At 41.7% G+C, this 19,380-nt stretch overlaps 1 protein-coding gene across 2 annotated transcripts in view; it reads left to right on the top strand.

Annotated features, from left to right (window-relative positions):
• DDC (dopa decarboxylase) overlaps positions 1–19,380 on the top strand; it is a 217,630-nt gene that overhangs the window by 163,143 nt on the left and 35,107 nt on the right. For both annotated transcript variants that reach the window (XM_089654936.1, XM_089654937.1), the window contains exons 10-11: positions 952–1,028; positions 16,843–16,862. In XM_089654936.1, the coding sequence (XP_089511062.1) occupies positions 952–1,028; positions 16,843–16,862 (97 nt within the window). The remainder of the gene's footprint in view (positions 1–951; positions 1,029–16,842; positions 16,863–19,380) is intronic.

The following is a 19,380-nucleotide window of genomic DNA, read 5'->3' as shown; positions in this document are numbered from 1 at the left end:
CTTTTCTCCCATCCTGGGAATAACTGGGGCTTATTTTCATTCAAAAGCTCTGAGATACAGCTGTTCATATTACAGATGAATGGGCCCCAACCACGTGTGCTGGCACAGGAATGCATTGTATCATATATTGGACATTTATGTCTTTTTCCATACAGGCCCTAGGCCTATTGTTCTCCTCTTCACGCTTTTTGTGCTGCAGCCTTGCATACATGTGATATATATATATATCCATAGTAGAATTTTTGGATTCCCTTATTGGGATTCACCAGATTGATATTGTCATTTATTATATATTCAATATTATGGTATACTTATGGTACAATTTTTGGATACACCTCCCCATGGAAGTGTTCACCTATGTGCTTGCGCTGCAGAGGTATTAGACTCTTGAAGTCATTCTTTCTGTTGCACATGCATTTAGACCGGTCTTGATGTCATTTTATATGGTTTTAGGTCTGTGTGTTATTGTCTCATACTGAGGTGATGGTAAACCAGGGCATATGCCCATATGTCATATCTATATATGTGTAATAAAGCATAATTTTTGGAAATTTTCTGAGTGTCACGTTCTATTCATTATGTAGCCGCTTTTCTGTGAATCTCTTTTCACAAACCCCTCTTTTTTGAAGGCCCCATGAGATGCCCCTGGTACCTTTTTCATAGGCTTTTTTGAGTTTGGGCAAGGACACAGGGGCTCCATGATCCCCTATTGCCCGGGGGCCCCATGAGTTGTCAGTCCGCCCCTGGTTTATGCATACCTTTTCAGTCCCAGTGACAGTGGTCACTAGGACAAAAAGAGAAGGTACTTCTCTCCATTAAGGACAAAGACAGCAAATAATAATAATAATAATCATCATAATCTGACAGGGATGGTAAGCCATTACTATTCTGTTCAAAACTAAAAATATTTTTAAAGCTTTCTTAACCATCACATTTTACTTTATCACACAGGGTAAAAAAAAGATCCGACTTAATCGGTGCCTTCAAACTCGACCCTGTCTACCTTCAACATGACCATCAAGAATCAGGTTGGTTAATTTATTTATGGTAAATACTTGCAAGGATATTCTTGTTCAAATATTTTATTATAATTTTAACAAAGGGAAACCACAAGGGTAAAAGACATTTTGCAGACATAAGGTCATAGACAACAGTATCTGTGGTATTTATGTCTATGGAAGGGAGGGGAGAGGTGGAAAATACTGGTACAACAGTTTGGCATTACAAATGGCAGAAGGTGAACAAAAACATTGTACGTAATTGCAAGCAAAATTTTGAAAAGAAGGAGAAACATACTCCCCAATGCTGTATAAGAGGATCGGAACATGTAGACCTGACATTATGCACGATGGCATATGGAGAGGGGTCATAGGGGAAAAGAAAGAAGGGAAACCAGGGGAGGGGGAGGAGGAGGGGAAACAAGTAGGGAAGGTCCAAAATGGGAATGGGAGGGGGAAGTGAATGACTTCACAAATGGTTACAAGAGATGGAATAATGTGTGGCACAGGTGTAAGATGGTACCATGGTAGCATTAAGTAAGGAAATTTATCATGGAGTAAGAAGTGAGTCGTCAAAGTTTGACGGGAGAAAACACTCAACCCATGGGTTCCAAACACTCAAGAATTTAGGGATCGTGTCTATAATTGTAGCTTCCACTTTAGCGTGAATCATAGCCCGTGTAACTCTATTTTTAACAACTACGATGCTTAGGTAGAGAGATTTCCAAGATTTGGCTATGACCTGTTTGGCTAGCAAGGATATTCTTACATTCATAGACACAGATTTATTCTTACTATAAGTGGAATTCTAAAATAATTACACCTTTTATTAAAACTAAAATCCAAACTAATTACATACACTTTCAATGGCTCCTTCCCTGCTTCCCAGGCTGTCCTCTCTCAGGGGACAGTTGAGGTAAAGAGATCCTTCTGTCCAGCACCTGCCAGTAGGTAGGTCCCTCCCTGGTCCCCCTCCCAAGCTCTACACTCCAGCCTCCCACTCCGTCTTCCACCTGACACTGACCACTTTCTGATCAGGATCTCTCATACTTAAGGGTTATAATTACCCCATGCCACGCCTCCTGCTTATCCCCTGTGTATGCAGATCAGCCCCTCCTCACCCCTACCCATTGCCTTCTAGAAACTTCTCAAGCTTCTAGAACAGGGGGAGATATCAGGAAACTGACCTGCAGAGCCCTCAGCCCTAAACTAAAGTTAACTTTGCTGACTCATCCCAGGCTGCTATCCAACCTCTAACAAAGAAAAGCCTAGCTAGCTCTCCCTGGCTAACTAGAGGGGTGCTACATTCATACATTCACCCCCCCCCCCTTTTTTTTTTTAAAGACTTTTTTTTGCTTCAAAGAGAACTTTAGGAGGAGCCCCTCCATTGAAAGTAACGAAGCTAAATGGTCTCCCAGCAGAATCCCAGACCAGCAAATCTGGGGAGGAAACAACAAGGTTGGAGTCCGGCCTAGTCTGCAAGCTAGAAAAGCACAGAATTTATTATTTTTTTTAAAGAACAGCAATGTCTTCTGGGCAAGAATTCTGCGTCAGTCATCTCAGCAGTAATTCTAGAGGCCCAAATTTATTCTGTAGCCTGGGTGACTCCCTATCCACCCTCCCCCCCCCCATCACCACTACTGACTCTCTCCGCTGGCTCACCTGAGGACTGGTCATCCACGTAGACTGGCTCCTTCCAGGCAGAACTGTCAGGGCTGGTGAGCGAGGCCAGTAACTCCAGGACTTCTGCTGGCTCCATCTGGGCAGCACTTGTGGCCACCAGCCCATCAGCAATATCTCCGGGTGGGCGATGGGTAACAGCTGGAAGCCATCCTCTGCTGCAAGGGTCTGCTATTGGTGCCGGGGAGTCGCGGTCCCGGGACTCAACCCCACTCTGTCCTCCAGTCTCCAGCCATCTTCTGGCTCTCCATTCCAGTTTCTCTGACTTCTCTGTGCATAGTCCTGAGTGCAGGTCAACGGTGTATGTGTGAGGCACCAAGTCGCTGGGCATCAGCCTGGTTAGCGGCTCTCAACAATGCCCACTCTTGATCCAAGCATTGATCAAGGCTGTTGGTAGACCGGGAACGGGGGCAAAAGACATTAACTCCTTCTCCCCTAGATAGGGCAGCCATACTACCGAACTTGCAGTAGGCAACCTGCCTACATGCCACCATACAGTTGCAAGAAAAAGTATGTGAATCCCTTGGGATTACGTGGAGTTTTGCATGAACTGGGCATAAAATGTGCTCTGAATGCCATCTAAGTCACAACAATAGAAGAACACCACAGTCTGCTGAACATAATACTACACAAACATTAGATGTTGCCATGGTTTAATTGCACATAACATGTAAACATTCACAGTGCAGGGAGGAAAAAGTATGTGAGGTCCTAGCTTAATGACTTCTCCCAGAGCTAATTGGAGCCAGGAGTGAGCCAACCTTGACTCCAATCAGTGTGATGATATTGGATGTGTTGCTGACAGCTGTCCTGCCCTTAAAAAACACACACATGTTTTGGGTTTACTGGTTTCAAGAAGCACTGTCTGATGTGAACCATGCCTCGCAGAAAAGAGCTCTCAGAAGACCTACCATCAAGAATTGTTGACTTGCATGAAGCTGGAAAGGGTTACAAAAGTATCTCCAAAAGCCTTGATGTTCATGTGTCCACGGTAAGACAGACTGTCTACAAATGGAGAAAGTTTAGCACTGTTGCTACTCTCCCTGGGCGTGGTCGTCCTGTAAAAATGACTGCAAGAGCACAGCGCAGAATGCTGCATGAGGTAAAGAAGAATCCCAGAGTGTCAGCTAAAGACCTACAGAAATCTCTGGCGCATGCTAACATTTTTGTTGACACATCTACAATAAGGAAAACATTAAACAAGAATGGAGTACATGGGAGGACATCACAGAGGAAGCCATTGCTGTCCAAAAAGAATATTGCAGCACGTTTGAAGTTTGCAAAAGAGCACCTGGATGTTCCACAGCACTACTGGCAAAATATACTGTGGACAGATGAAACCAAGATTGAGTTGTTTGGGAAGAACACACAACACTATGTGTGGAGAAAAAAGGCACAGCACACCAACATCAAAACCTCATCCCCAACTGTAAAACATGGCGGAGGGAGCATCATGGTTTGGGGCTGCTTTGCTGCCTCAGGGCCTGGACGGATTGTTGTCATTGATGGGAATATGAATTCCAGAGTTTATCAAGACATTTTGCAGGAAAACGTACGACCATCTGTCCGCCAACTGAAGCTCCGCAGAGGATGGGTGATGCAACAGGACAATGACCCAAAGCATACAAGTAATTCAACAAAACAATGGCTGCAACAACACAGAATACGCCTTCTGGAGTGGCCCAGTCAGAGTCCTGACCTCAACCCGATTGAAATGCTGTGGCATGACCTTAAGAGAGCGATTCACACCAGACATCCCAAGAATATTGCTACACTGAAACAGTTTTGTGAAGAGGAGTGGTCCAAAATTACTCCAGATCGTTGTGCAGGTCTGATCTGCAACTACAGGAAACGTTTGGTTGAGGTTATTGCTGCCAAAGGAGGGTCAACCAGTTATTAAGTCCAAAGGTTCACATACTTTTTCCTCCCTGCACTGTGAATGTTTACATGTTATGTGCAATTAAACCATGGCAACATCTAATGTTTGTGTAGTATTATGTTCAGCAGACTGTGTTCTTCTATTGTTGTGACTTAGATGACGTTCAGAGCACATTTTATGCCCAATTCATGCAAAACTCCACGTAATACCAAGTTGTTCACATACTTTTTCTTGCAACTGTATGTTCCTTCCTGCCTGAATGCGTACATCGAGTCCTCAATGAAAATTACATTAGTTTCAAAAATAGAAATAGTGATGATTGCAGTATTTCCCCCAAGTGGCAAGGTCATTTTATATACCCCAGTAGTGTGTATGCATAGTGTGTACTAGCACAATAATAATTTTAATAATGTTAGCATTATAATTTGTTGGTAAGGGAGGTATTCAGAGTAAAGATAATTTCCAAAAAAAAACATTTTCCAGTCACTGAAAACACAACTACCGCCCATAAGGAAGGTTATATGTGTGTTTAATAAGACACATAATCTCACCACTGTTTTCCAAAAAGGAACAGCTGATCAGCCTATATTTTCTATTGATGAATACACATGTCAGTTCAGATTTCCAGAGACAGCATATACAGCCTCTGTACATCATCGTTACAGTTACAGTATGTACGCTCATTGTGCCTCCCTGCGGGACAGCAAACAAAGGGATTCACAGTATAAAAAGAACAGCATCATCTTCTGATGATACTTGTCTGTCAAATGTTCAAGAAAAACAAATAGAAATGTATTACCATCGTGAGTCATGGGATGGAAAGAAGCTTTAGGGCTTGTACAGAAGCAGCCTCATTTTACCTTTCAGAAGTACTGTATATTTATTTGTATTTAAATTATAAATACAAAAAGGTATATTTTTACCTTCAAAAAAGGTAGATGATATAAATTTATATTTTTGTACAAAGCTGAAAGACCTATTTTATGACAAAGATGAGACATTATACCTCATTTGATGCCCTATGGTAAAGCCACCAGAAAGATGTACAGTATAAACAAAGACAGCATCATGTCACGCAAGAAAAAACAAATATATATTTATTAGCATTGTAAGAGGATACAAAGAAGCTTTAAGTCTATATCTTCATAGAAGCAGGTTTATTTTACCTTTACGGAATATATTTCCTATAATTGTATATATAATATTATTACTATGTGTTAATATATCTAAATACATTGACATCTTTGCTACAAAATGGGTCTTTCAATTTTGTACAAAGATCTAATACGGTTCCTAATTTGATATCATTATTAATAAAGAGCAGTAAAAAAAGTTAATCCGTGAACATAGAAATGTGGTTGCTGCTGTAGCTTATGTGTTTCTAGAGTGCAATCTCTGGGGCTGTCATCCTGATCCTAGATCCCATGTTCACGAACTAGTGAGTCACTGACCTGGAACATGCAAGTAGTATAGGAATTCAGACCATACGGTTGTTGCTGGCTGCAGGCTTGCTCTAGGTCAGTGACTCACTAAGTAGTAAAGATGTGGTCAAGATGAGCGCCCTGGAGCTTACACCTTTAACCCTTTCAAGACCAGAGGTCACTGATGCAGAGATTCACAGACCACATTTAGAAGCTTGAATATATGCATCAGTTAACTTGTAAGTAACTCCAAATTGCCTACCTAAATAATTTTTATATATATTTTTTAACCACTTCCATACCGGACACTTTTACCCCCTTCCTGACCAGGGTAATTTTCAGCTTTCAGCGCTATCACACTTTGAATGACAATTGCGCGGTCATGCCACACTGTACCCAAATGAATTTTTCACCATTTTTTTGAGACAGACAAAGCTTTATTTTGGTGGTTTTTATTCACTGCTGGGATTTTTATTTTTTTTGCTATGTAAATGATAATGTCCAAAAATTTTGAAAAAAAGTGTTTTTTTTTTAAAATTTTGCAAATAAATAATATTTCATCATAAATCTTGACCAAAATTTATTCCGTTATCTTTTTAGTAAAAAAAAACAAAAACAAATTAGTTTATAACCAAAAATTATAATTTTTAAATATTTTTTTTTACATTTTTATTTTATTTTTTATATTATTATTTTTTATTTTTATTTTTTTTTCTACATACTGTCACCCTAGCAGTACAGTTTCACCATGGTGACACTGTACTACTTGTGGGGGGTGATGAAGATTTTTTTTTTTTTTTTTTTTACAGTGATTGCTTTTACACCCATATAGGATGTAAAAGCAATCATTTCTCTTTCTCTCTGTCTGCATTCTTGCAGTCATTGAGAAATACAGAGTGAATAGCCTTGTACCATGTGACCTCTGTGATCATTCACAGAATTCACACGTAGTAAGCAATGATGTCACAAGTGACATCTTGCTTGCTACTTTGCATGTGATCACTGATTGGCCAATCAGTGATCACATGATCGGGACCTCGTACAGAGGTCCCGTCCGATGATCGGCGGGCACCGGATTGTGGTGCTGCGCGCTCCCAGGGAGCGCGCACAAGCAGGATGCGGGGAGGCCGTTTATAAACGGCCACCCGACCCTGCACTGCCACCGTCCGTCCGTTTATATACAACGGCCGGTCAGGAAGTGGTTAAAGACATAGATTTGGAACAATGTTTTAATAAATACCCTGCTCAGATTTATTAATATAGGTTGATAAATTTATACAAATGAAACAATTTTTTACAATTAGTGCCAAAATTACTTGTGAGCTAATATGGTGAAAATCAAAATGTGTTCTCTGCTACCCAAAATTATTTATATATATAATAAAAATAATATATATGTAAAAACAGGTTCGCTAGCACCCTACACCAACTCATAAACAGTGTTATTAACTCTATATGTTCAAACAATAGTGCAGCGCTCCCTTACTGAATAATTAATGTACTAAAAATTATATGTAAATGAGTGTACCAAAAAATATTTTTACATTTATAAATCCTACACTTGTGATTCTGAATCTACAAATGCTCTATATAATTAACCTGAATATAAGTATATTAGTGACCATAACAATATAATTATCCAATCCCATAAAACAAAAACAATATATCCCATCAACCAGTGTCCAAAATAATATTTAAATAAATAGTTCTCCAATGTTAATATATGGATTTGTTCCAACACATAAGGCGGCTTCAGGATAATTGTTCCTCTATTATGCGCTTACCTCCTTATTTGCCTACTTATTATAGGCTGAAATAGCTGTTTGTCCTATAGGGACAGATGCAAAAACTGCTACTCCTGAACTCCTTCCCAGATGGTTCCACACTGCAATTTGCTGATTATCCACCCTGATGTCTCTCCAGTGTGTGGTTTCTTATGGTGGTATAAGGATGGATGGATGGATGGATTTCCCCTTCTCACCTCCAGGGGTCTATTCCTCCTTGTATCCCCTCCAAGTCTCCACATACATGATACCTTTCTTAGTTTCGGTAAAGGTTGGTATAGAAGCTTGAATATATCCATCAGTTAACGTGTAAGTAACTCCAAATTGCCTACCTAAATAATTTTTATGTATATTTTTTAAAGACCTAGATTTGGAACAATGTTTTAATATATACCCTGCTCAGATTTATTATTATAGATTGATAAATTTATACAAATGAAACAATTTTTTAACTACTTTACCTCGGCACCCTATAGCAGAAATACTCCTAGAGGGTGGCAGGGGTGCACAAGATCACGTATATATACGTGATTTTGCATTTCCGGGTAGGGGGTGCGTGTGAGCCGACATGCGTGCCCTACCCACGTCACCATTCGCGGACTCAGCTGTCAATCACCAGGTTCCGGCCAGTGATTACTCGCCGGCACCCAGTAATTGCTGAGTAATACCGACGGTGGGGGGAGAGAACTATATGTAAACAATACAGTTCTATGTATTGCAGAGCCATACAAAGCAGTGTGTTTACAGTGGAAAGCACAGATACAGCCCCATAGTAAAACACACAGCATACAGTTAACCCTTTGATCGCCCAGATGTTAACCCCTTTCTACCAAGTGCCATTAGTACAGTGTCAGTGCTTTTTATTAGCACTGATCACTGTATTGGTGTCACTGGGGATGTCGCTGACACCAAGTCAGTTCCTCCCCAGTGTCAGAATGCCTGCAGTCCCACTAGAAGTTGCTGATCGCCGCCATTAGTAGTAAAAAAAAAAAATTCCAGTATATATACCGTCATTTTATAAATGCTATAACTTTCACATAAACCAATTAATTTACACTAATTGTTTTTTGGTTTTTTTTTTAGCAAAAACATGTAGCAGAATACATTTTGCACAAAATTTATGACGAAATTTTTTTTCTTTTTTATTGGACATATTTAATGGCAAAAAGTCAACAATATTGTTCTTTTCTCAAAATTGTCAGTCTTGTTTTGTTCATAGCACAAAAAATAAACACCGCACAGCAATCAAATACCACTGAAAGAAAGCTCTATTTGTGGGGGAACAAAAGGACATAAATTAATTTGGGTGCAGTGTTGCATGACCGAGCAATTTTCAATTAAAGTAACTCAGTGCCATAACGCAAAAAATGGCCTGGTCAGGAAGGGGGGTAAATCCTCTGGAAGGCAAAAATTGTAGGGCCTATGTATGTTTCTTCATTTTCATGCAGCAGAACTCTTTTGCTACATGAAAATGTATTTCAACTAGAAATCCCATTCTTTCCTATGTGGCTGATTCACATCAATGCACTGCAGTTCAGTGTGGAAGAGAAGGAATTTTATAGGCCTATTCACACCTATGGTCAGGGGCGGACTGACAACTCATGGGGCCCCCGGGCAATAGGGGATCATGGGGCCCCTGTGTCCTTGCCCAAACTCAAAAAAGCCTATGAAAAAGGTACCAGGGGAATCTCATGGGGCCCCCTACTGACCCCGGGCCCTCGGGCAGTGCCTGAGTTTCCAAATGGTCAGTCCGCTCCTGCCTACGGTATGTCTTTATATTACCAAGGATGCTACATAGCACATGGAAAAGTATAAATCTAGCCTTATTAATTGTTTTTAAAGTGGGGTAGATTTACTAAAGGAGTACAGCATTTGCAAAGGTGAATTGTTCACTTATTTTAGTGTATGTATTGGGTGCCAAAAAATCCATGTTTAAAGTAAACCTATACAGATATTAATATGGGCGCTTTCATTGCTGAATCATTGGAGAATGGTATTGAACTGCTATGTGACCAGATTAATATTTCTCAGCAAATTTACCATTCTGAGGGAGTGTTAATCTACATTCTTTTTCACAGGTAGGTGTGTTAAGTTCCTAGCAGGGGCTGACTGACCATTTGGAAACTCGGGCACTGCCCGAGGGCCCGAGGTCAGTAGGGGGCCCCATGAGATGCCCCTGGTACCTTTTTCATAGGCTTTTTTGAGTTTGGGCAAGGACACAGGGGCCCCATGATCCCCTATTGCCTGGGGGCCCCATGAGTTGTCAGTCCGCCCCTGGTTCCTAGATGTGAGACTGCGTTATCGCTTTCTCTTCTGACGATCTGGAACCAGAGAGCGGTTTATTACCAAACAAATGTATATTGCCCAAGCTCAGTCCAACAAGGAAAACATGCTCTACCGCAAATTACCTGTAGACTGGAAACAAGTGCTCTGGCCCAAATGCCTTTGAAATGTAGCAATAATCCTCTGTTACAGTGAAGCCGTCTACTCAGTGACATCCATTGTGATAATTCTTTATTGGCTACAAATCAAGATACAGGGATAAAACACTAACGCGTTTCGACTGAAGCCTTACTCATAGTATATTGCCCAAGCTGGCTGTTTTTGCTTTTCTGGGCACTCTCTGTGAAGACAAAAACCCTGAATTACTAAAAGGTAGAGAATGTTTGCATTTACAATGGATTTTATTATAGACAACACAACAACAAAGAAACAGTCAAAAGCAAGATCACTGGCACAAAAGAATAAGGTATACCATTCTTCTGATGAAGGACATAACAAATGCACTGAATTATTGACAAAGAGAGAAACTGAGTAAATAAACACAATACATAAAGAGATGGAATGAAACCTTATAAGTTGCGTTAATGGCAAACAAGTAATGACCAATGAGCTAGTAGGCAAAGGCCAAAGATAATCAAAAAATTCACATACAGAGGGTAGGAAAAGCTGAGCACGGAGCCTCACTGGACGCACATCAGTACTCTACACCAAGGACTCTCGAGAAAGTTTGACAGGTATACTAAACTTTTCAGGTCAGAATATTTACTTTTTAACCAGTTGCCACCCAGCCTACAGCCAGATGGTGGTTGGGCGAACAGCTCGTCCCTCCGGGTGGACACCATATGGCGTCCTTTCAGGTATGCGCAGTGTGCCTGCCCGCAGGGCCGCTCTGCGGCGCAATCGGTCACCAGCTGTGTACCTCGTATACCCCGTTGCCGGTACCATGTGATCTGCTGTGACCAATCACAGCAGGTCACATGACAGTTATATACAATGGATGGCTTCCTTTCATGCCATCCATTGTATACAAGTGTGTCTAGCTGTGAATGGTCACAGCGATCACATGCACAAGCTGGGCCAATCACAGCCCAGCTGTGTCATGTGATTAGCCATGGCCAAATCACAGCTAAGCACAAAAAAAACCCCTGAATGAATCGGTGTCATTCAGGTAAATGCTTGCTTATAGCAAAGTACCTCTTTGCTATAAGCAAATTGTGTAAAAAGAAATTACTGATCACTTCCCCAAAGTAGTACAATGTTACTATGGTAATATTATACTACTTTGTTCATACTGAAAAAAAATTCTTAAAAGAGAAAAAATTTAATAAAAAATGAAAACTAATTAAAAAAACATTTTTAATTATTTTTTTTTTCGTACTGTCACCAGTCAGTGTCCCTGATCACCGCCATGCCAGTTATATGATGACGCTGTACTGCACTGGTGACAGTATGTAAAAAAAATAGTGAAAATAATTTTTTTAATTTTTTCATTTTCCGAAATTATGATAAAAAAATTACAACTTCAAAAAACTCGCCATGCATCTTATGAAATACGTCGGACTGTCTACTTGGCAAAAAGGGGTCATTTGGGGGATATCTGTACTGTCCTGACATTTGGGGGATATCTGTACTGTTCCGACATTCTTGGACCTCAAGAAATTAGATTGACCGTCAGTACTTCAGGATTGATCAATTTTTTTTGATCCCATAGTTTGTGAACTCTATAACTTTCCTACAGACTAAATAATAAATACTAATTTCGATTATTCTCACCAAAGACATGTAGCAGAATACATTTTGGCCTAAATTTATGAGAACAATTATTTATTTGCAAACTTTAACAGAAACAAAGAAAAACATGTTTTTTTTCAAAATATTCAATCTTTTTTTGTTATTTTAGCAAAAAATTAAAAACCCAGTGGTAATTAAATACCACCACAAGAAAGCTCTAGTTGTGTGAAGAAAATAATAATATTTTAGTTTGGGTACAATGTTGTATGACCGCGCAATTGTCATTCAAAATGTGAGAGCGCTGAAACCTGAAAAATGGCCTGGGCAGGATGGGGGTAAAAGTGCCTGGTATGGAAGCGGATAAAGTGAATTTTCGCGTATATTAGCACAGCTTCACCTCATCCACTAAATTATTAAAAGATCTCTTTGAAAAGTGAATTTTCACTTTATTTAGTGAATAAGGTGAAGTGCTGATTTTGATTATTCTGTCATATGTGAGTAAAATGTCTGTTGTGTTAATTTCCTTTGCATATGATTGGGGTTATTTTTCCCAAAAAGAACTTTCGTTTTCTTTCTTCCAATTTTCTAATAACGGCAAAAATTCACTTTGCAAGGTGAAAATGTTCTACCCCTTTAGTAAATCAGGGTCAGTGTCTTTACTGAGAGGACAAAGAGAAAAACTGGTAGTTTGAGCAATAGAGGTTTGTTTAGTAATACCCCTCATGTGATCACAATGTCATATCTGACACACTGGAGCTGGGGCGGACTGACCATTTGGAAATTCGGCCACATTTGGAAACTTGGGGTCAGTAGGGGGCCCCATGAGATGCCCCTGGTACCTTTTTCATAGGCTTTTTTGAGTTTGGGCAAGGACACAGGGGCCCCATGATCCCTTATTGCCCAGGGGCCCCATGAGTTGTCAGTCCGCCCCTGGTACCTTTTTCATAGGCTTTTTTGAGTTTGGGCAAGGACACAGGGGTCCCATGATCCCCTATTGCCCGGGGGCCCCATGAGTTGTCAGTCCGCCCCTGCTCTGGAGCCAGATCATTATTAGCATCAGGGAGATGTCAGTCATAGCAAAGTCTCACATTGAAAAGGATAAAAAAAAAAGCACACACTAATATCCTTGAAATTTCGCTCAGAATTGGAAACTCACAGAGGAACTTTAATTTACAAATTGTGGTCATGAATCAGTTGAAGAAATCGCTTCTTTAAAGTCACCATCCAAAGCTCCTATATTTTTATCTTTACAAGTCTGCTATAAATGTGGATTTTATGGCACCCAATACAGCTTCCTACAGCATTTACCAGACAGGAAATCATGTTAATTTTCAATGGTCAAACACAGCTGCAGACACACAGGTTATAATCATTGCTACATAAATACACACTAGGCAAGAGTATGCCTCACTGCCAGAAAAAGAGTGTAAGAACATAAGGGTCATTAGTGGCTACTGGTTTGCAGCACCATTTAATCAGAGTGCATCATAAGCCCCCAGCCTGTACTAATCTGAATTTAGAGTATAATTGAGATGATTGCAGGCCAGCCATTGAACATTAATGCACTTTAATTAGAAAGTATAAAGTATAAATGCACAAATTAAATTTATACTCACCATTTTTGCTGAAAGTGTAGCCCAAGCCTTTACATTTAGGTTTATCGTATTTATCTAGCTGGAAGACGGGTCTTTTCTTGTCTATAATGTCTTTTTCAGTGCAGACATTTCTTGTTTCCAATAGTAAACCACTCCAAACAGTTTATAGTGCTTTTCTTTCTTTTACTCCTTGAATTTACTTGTAATTTATAGAATGGGTTAATACCTGTATCTTCTTGAAAAAAGACAGTTAAAGAGGAACTTTAGTCCGAAGCAAAGGTTTTCCCCTTATCACATCATTATGTAGTGATCAGGTGCTGTCAACTTCCCTGATTCAAGATTTCAAAGAAGTAGGATCAGCAAGTTTCAGAAGGAGAACTGTGTATGTGTAACCCAGTGTTTCTCAACTCCAGTCCTCATGGACCCCCAACAGGTCATGTTTTCAGGATTTCCCTCAGATGAAACAGCTGTGGTAATTACTAAGGCAGTGAAACTGATCAAATCACCTGTGCAAAATAATGGAAATCCTGAAAACATGACCTGTTGGGGGTCCATGAGGACTGGAGTTGAGAAACACTGGTGTAACCAATAGAGTGGTCTTAGCACAGCATAGATGAGAGTGCAGCCCATTCTGTCAAGGTGATGCCTTTTGGCAATGCTACAGATACTGCTGCCCTTGGATATGATCATCACTACTGAAATACAGTAATTACAGTGCCTCTTACTTTACTAGTGGCACCCTGGTGGTAGTATCATGTCATCATTTCTGCTGCAGACAGTAGTTTTTACACTGGTCCAGGGACGGACTGACCATTTGGAAACTCGGGCACTGCCCGAGGGCCCGGGGTCAGTAGGGGGCCCCAGGAGATGCCCCTGGTACCTTTTTCCATAGGCTTTTTTGAGTTTGGGCAAGGACACAGGGGCCCCATGATCCCCTAATGCCCGGGGGCCCCATGAGTTGTCAATCCGCCCCTGCACTGAGTCAACATGCAATGGGAGAGAATTTGAATCTCTTGCAACCAGATGAAACGATCAAAGATGGACCAAGTTTTAGCGTGCACAAGATGCAATTTGCCCTTATTGAAAAAAAGGAGGCATATGGCGTCCCTGGCTGGATACAGCCCAACCTTCGAGCTTTGACCAGTCCCTTCTGTCGATATGAGGATCGATTCTGTTGCGGTTGCCCCGGAGCCCTTTTGTGATTGTTTTTGTCTTTGTTTTTTTATGTTTTGCTTTTGTCCTCGTCTTCCCATCGACTGTCTTTCTCTATCCTTCTGTCCAATCTGTTCTTATGCCAATTGTAATGATTGTGTTCTTTTCCCTGAGTGCTACATCTGCAATACTACCGAGGCAACCTGGACTCAAATGAGAGCCCAATGTCTGGAATATATATTAACCTCCGGAGAAGCTTCACTTCATGCCTCCCCTGTCTTCTGTGCGCTTTTATAGCAAAAATTTCTCTTAGAGTTTGCATTGTCATTGACCTCCAAATGTTTGCTCACCGTTTCCCCCTTTCTCCCCCCCTTTTTTTTTTTCCCCCTTCCCTGGCACTTAAATATTCAGTTTATGTTTATGCTTCGACCAGTACATGCTCTGTAATATTTCTCAAGCGCCCTGTATGTCCCATATTTGTTGGTCAATGTATATGTTTCTGGAATGTTGTTTCATCTCTGCTTATTCTATAATAAAACCCTTTGTAAAAGAAGCAAAGCAGTTGGAATTAGCAAGTGTATTGAGAATATTAATACAAGATGGCTTTTGAGTTCTCAGTTGATTTGTTGTAGAGGGCTACAGATCTGCTTTAAGTACAGAGAGTTCATGGAGTGCAGGATTCAGGAGTGCGTGATTCAGAGTGCAGGATTCAGGAGTGCGTGATTCAGAGTGCAGGATTCAGGAGTGCGTGATTCAGAGTGCAGGGTTCAGGAGTGCGTGATTCAGAGTGCAGGGTTCAGGAGTGCGTGATTCAGAGTGCAGGGTTCAGGAGTGCGTGATTCAGAGTGCAGGATTCAGGAGTGCGTGATTCAGAGTGCGTGATTCAGAGTGCAGGGTTCAGGAGTGCGTGATTCAGAGTGCAGGGTTCAGGAGTGCGTGATTCAGAGTGCAGGGTTCAGGAGTGCGTGATTCAGAGTGCAGGGTTCAGGAGTGCGTGATTCAGAGTGCAGGGTTCAGGAGTGCGTGATTCAGAGTGCAGGGTTCAGGAGTGCGTGATGCGCAGAGTTCAGGGTACAAGAGTGCATGATGCACAAAGTGTAGGGTTCAGGAATGCATAATGAACAGAGCATAATGCACAGAGCAGAGGGGTCAGGAATAAGTAACAGAGTGCAGAGGCGAGGGGTATATTACACTCAGGGAGCAGGGGTAGGCAGTAAGTAATGCATAGTTCAGGGGGCAGGAGTGCATAACACACAGATTGCAGAGGTCAAGGGTATGTAATGTGCAGGATGCAGAGATTAGTAGGTAGTAGGTAACTAGGTAGTAGGGAGTAGGTAATACACAGAGTGCAGATGTCAGGAGTAACTAACATACAAGGTGAAAAGGTCATGAGTAAGTAATGCACAGAGTACAGGGGTCAGGAGTGTATAGGAGTGCATAATGCACAGAGTGCAGAAGTCAGGTGTAAGTATTGCACATGTAGGGAGATGCAGACTGTTTTCTCCTTTGCAGGTGTCACTCGATCTGAGTGGTTGGCAATGCTGCAGCTCTGTGACCTTTGGCGGCCACCTTGAGTAATCAGGGTGTAAATAGGTCCCTGCCCCTGGATTTTGGTGCTCATTTTTCCAGTGGCTAGTGTAGGGAGAGAGACCCCGCTTGTTATGGAAAGTAACTAGCTGTAGAAAAAGGTTCCAGATGAGAAGGAACAGGCTAGGGACTCGCTATCCTGGCAAAGGAGCCTCCCCTCTTGAAACGGTCTGGCCAGGCTGCACTTCACCCTCTGAAGCAGACACTGTTGGCATCTCTCCTCAGCCACGTCTTTGACTGCATTGAACTATGAGTTATTTCCCTAAGCGGCACTCTCCTGCTAGGGTGTTTGTAACGTTGGCATTGTGCTTAATACAAATTTAAAATTTTACTGCAACCCCCTCTACTCAATACCATACCCCCCCCAAAGTGTACTCTCCCAATCATGGCATGGGGTTACGTCTGTGGAGGAAAGTTCTCTGAAAACTCCGTGACTCTAAAAAGAAAACAAAGACATGGCAAAATGTCACGTCTGTCTTTGAATCTTTTAGCTCAGTACCAAACTTGTATATTTCCATTAGGAGTCTTGTGTACAATACCTTAAAAAAAAAAGCATGGCTTTGAATGTGCTATATCGCATATTGAATTTGAGTGTTTCAACTTTTATGCACTCAACCCTTTTAGGGGTGTTTTGGTAGAGCACAGCACAGTGGTAACATAACCAATTTTACCATTAAAACAGTCATTTTCAATTACATTTGAATGAAAATCATTTTCTCTTACATGTTTCAGGTCTTGTGACAGACTACAGGGTAAGTTTTTATGCTTCAGATTTGTCTTCTACAGCAATTAATGTACAAGTTATATTGCCAAAGCTGAAAAAAGATTTTTGGTCACTTTATTGTTTTCTCTATTAATGCAATTTTTTTTTCCTATACTAAAGATGTTTTCAAAAATGATCCACCTATTAATTATGCAGATGACAACCATGTATGGTCTTCTTGTTTAGTAGTGCTTTCTGCCTCTCTAACCAACACAATGATTCCATTTTTTTCTTTTCTCTTAATAATTGCCAAATACTAACCTTTGAGGTCCCTTGGATAATTTCACAGCGTATGCTTTACTAATTACTTTAATTGGCATTACACACTAATAGATATAAACCTTTTTCTGATCCCTTTGGAAATTTTCTTTGATTGTTGCATCATGTTCTTGCTAAGATGTCCACAGACATTACAACTACATAGTATACAGTTGCAAGAAAAAGTATGTGAACCCCTTGGGATTACGTGGAGTTTTGCATGAATTGGGCATAAAATGTGCTCTGAACGTCATCTAAGTCACAACAATAGAAGAACACAGTCTGCTGAACATAATACTACACAAACATTAGATGTTGCCATGGTTTAATTGCACATAACATGTAAACATTCACAGTGCAGGGAGGAAAAAGTATGTGAGGCCCTAGCTTAATGACATCTCCCAGAGCTAATTGGAGCCAGGAGTGAGCCAACCTTGACTCCAATCAGTGTGATGATATTGGATGTGTTGCTGACAGCTGTCCTGCCCTTAAAAAACACACACCTGTTTTGGGTTTACTGGTTTCAAGAAGCACTGTCTGATGTGAACCATGCCTCGCAGAAAAGAGCTCTCAGAAGACCTACGATCAAGAATTGTTGACTTGCATGAAGCTGGAAAGGGTTACAAAAGTATCTCCAAAAGCCTTGATGTTCACATACTTTTTCTTGCAACGGTAAGTGGCCTACCTAAACTATCCATTCAAATTGTATTTAATTAGATAGACACTCCCATTGCATAGTGGAAAATCTACATTGCACAATTGGCTTGTAAGGTGTGCAGCCAGCTGTAGATTATTGTGCTAGCAACTCAACTCTGAACATAAAGGCAACAAAAAGTGAGCCTTTTACTAAGCAGAACTGGCTTTAATCAACCCTGGCTATATTTATTCAAATACATTTAAATATCCCTTTTAACTGGGTTCAGTTAACAAGAGACAATTTTTTACTGTGCTGTGCCCAAAAAGTAATGGCCTTATTAAAGGCAGCACAGTGGCTACAGGGCTGCTCCATTATAAGACAGCACAGCATCTTAGTGGTTAGCACTTCTGTCTTGAAGCACTGGGGTCCTTGTCTGAAATTCTGACCAGAGCACTATCTGCATGGAGTTTGCATGTTCTCCCTATTCTTGTGTGGATTTCCTCCCACACTCCAAAACCATGTTGGTAGGTTAACTGGTCGCTATCTAATTTATCACTATTATGCAAGTGCATGTATGTATGTATGTATGTGTGTTAGTGACCTTAGGTTGAAGCTTGTTGAGGGCAGGAATTGTTGTGGTATACAGTATGTAGTGTACTACTTAAATTGTCATCTGTATAAATAACAAATGCCTGTAATAAATAAAGGCAGTGCAGTGTGTCACAGGGGCGTATCTACCGTGAGGCAAACAAGGCGTTTGCCTAGGGCGGCAATTTTTAGGGGGGCGGCACCTCCCCCCAGAGAGGGACCTTTTGGGCAGCGGCGGACAGAGCCATGCGGGGGCATCAGCAGAGGGGTCGCACCGGTACCCTTGCAGTGGCCCAGTCAGCAGGAAGATCGATGCGGAGGGAGGGCAGTTGCAGAGCGATGCTCCTGTACCTCTCCCTCCAGCAGCTGATGAGCCAGGACCAGAGGAAAGCCTGGAGCAGGGAGAGAAGAGAACACGGAGGAGGTGAGCTGTGCTGTGTTCTGTGGGATCTCCCTACCCCCATCCCTACACTGACAGATCGTATGGGGCTGCACACACCTCTCAACCCCCCTCCTTCCTGCTGCCCAGAGATCAGCAGCCCTTGGAGAAGGTGTGTGTGTGCAGCCCCATACGATCTGAGAAGGGAAGAGATAGAGGAGCGAGAGAGAGGGAAGATAGAGAAAGGAGAGAGGGGGAAGAGAAAGGGGGAAGAGTGAGAGAGGGGAGAAGAGAGAGAGGGGGAGGGAGAGGGGGGGGGAAGAAAGAGTGAGAGAGGGGGGAGAGAGAGAGGAGGGGGAAGAAAGCGTGAGATGGGGGGGAGAGAGAGAGGAGGGGGAAGAAAGCGTGAGATAGGGGGGAGAGAGGGGGGGAGAGAGAGAGGAGGGGGAAGAAAGCGTGAGATAGGGGGAAGAGAAAGGGGAGAGAGGGGGGGAGAGAGAGAGGAGGGGGAAGAAAGCGTGAGATAGGGGGAAGAGAAAGGGGAGAGAGGGGGGGAGAGAGAGAGGAGGGGGAAGAAAGCGTGAGATAGGGGGAAGAGAAAGGGGAGAGAGGGGGGAGAGAGAGAGGAGGGGGAAGAAAGCGTGA

Source organism: Staurois parvus, unplaced genomic scaffold (assembly GCF_062004578.1).
Source record: "Staurois parvus isolate SC_StPar_1 unplaced genomic scaffold, SC_StPar_1.0 ptg000814l, whole genome shotgun sequence".
Taxonomy (NCBI): domain Eukaryota; kingdom Metazoa; phylum Chordata; class Amphibia; order Anura; family Ranidae; genus Staurois; species Staurois parvus.
The sequence above is the reverse complement of the archived record's forward strand: the minus strand, read 5'-3'. Positions and strand labels throughout refer to the sequence as shown.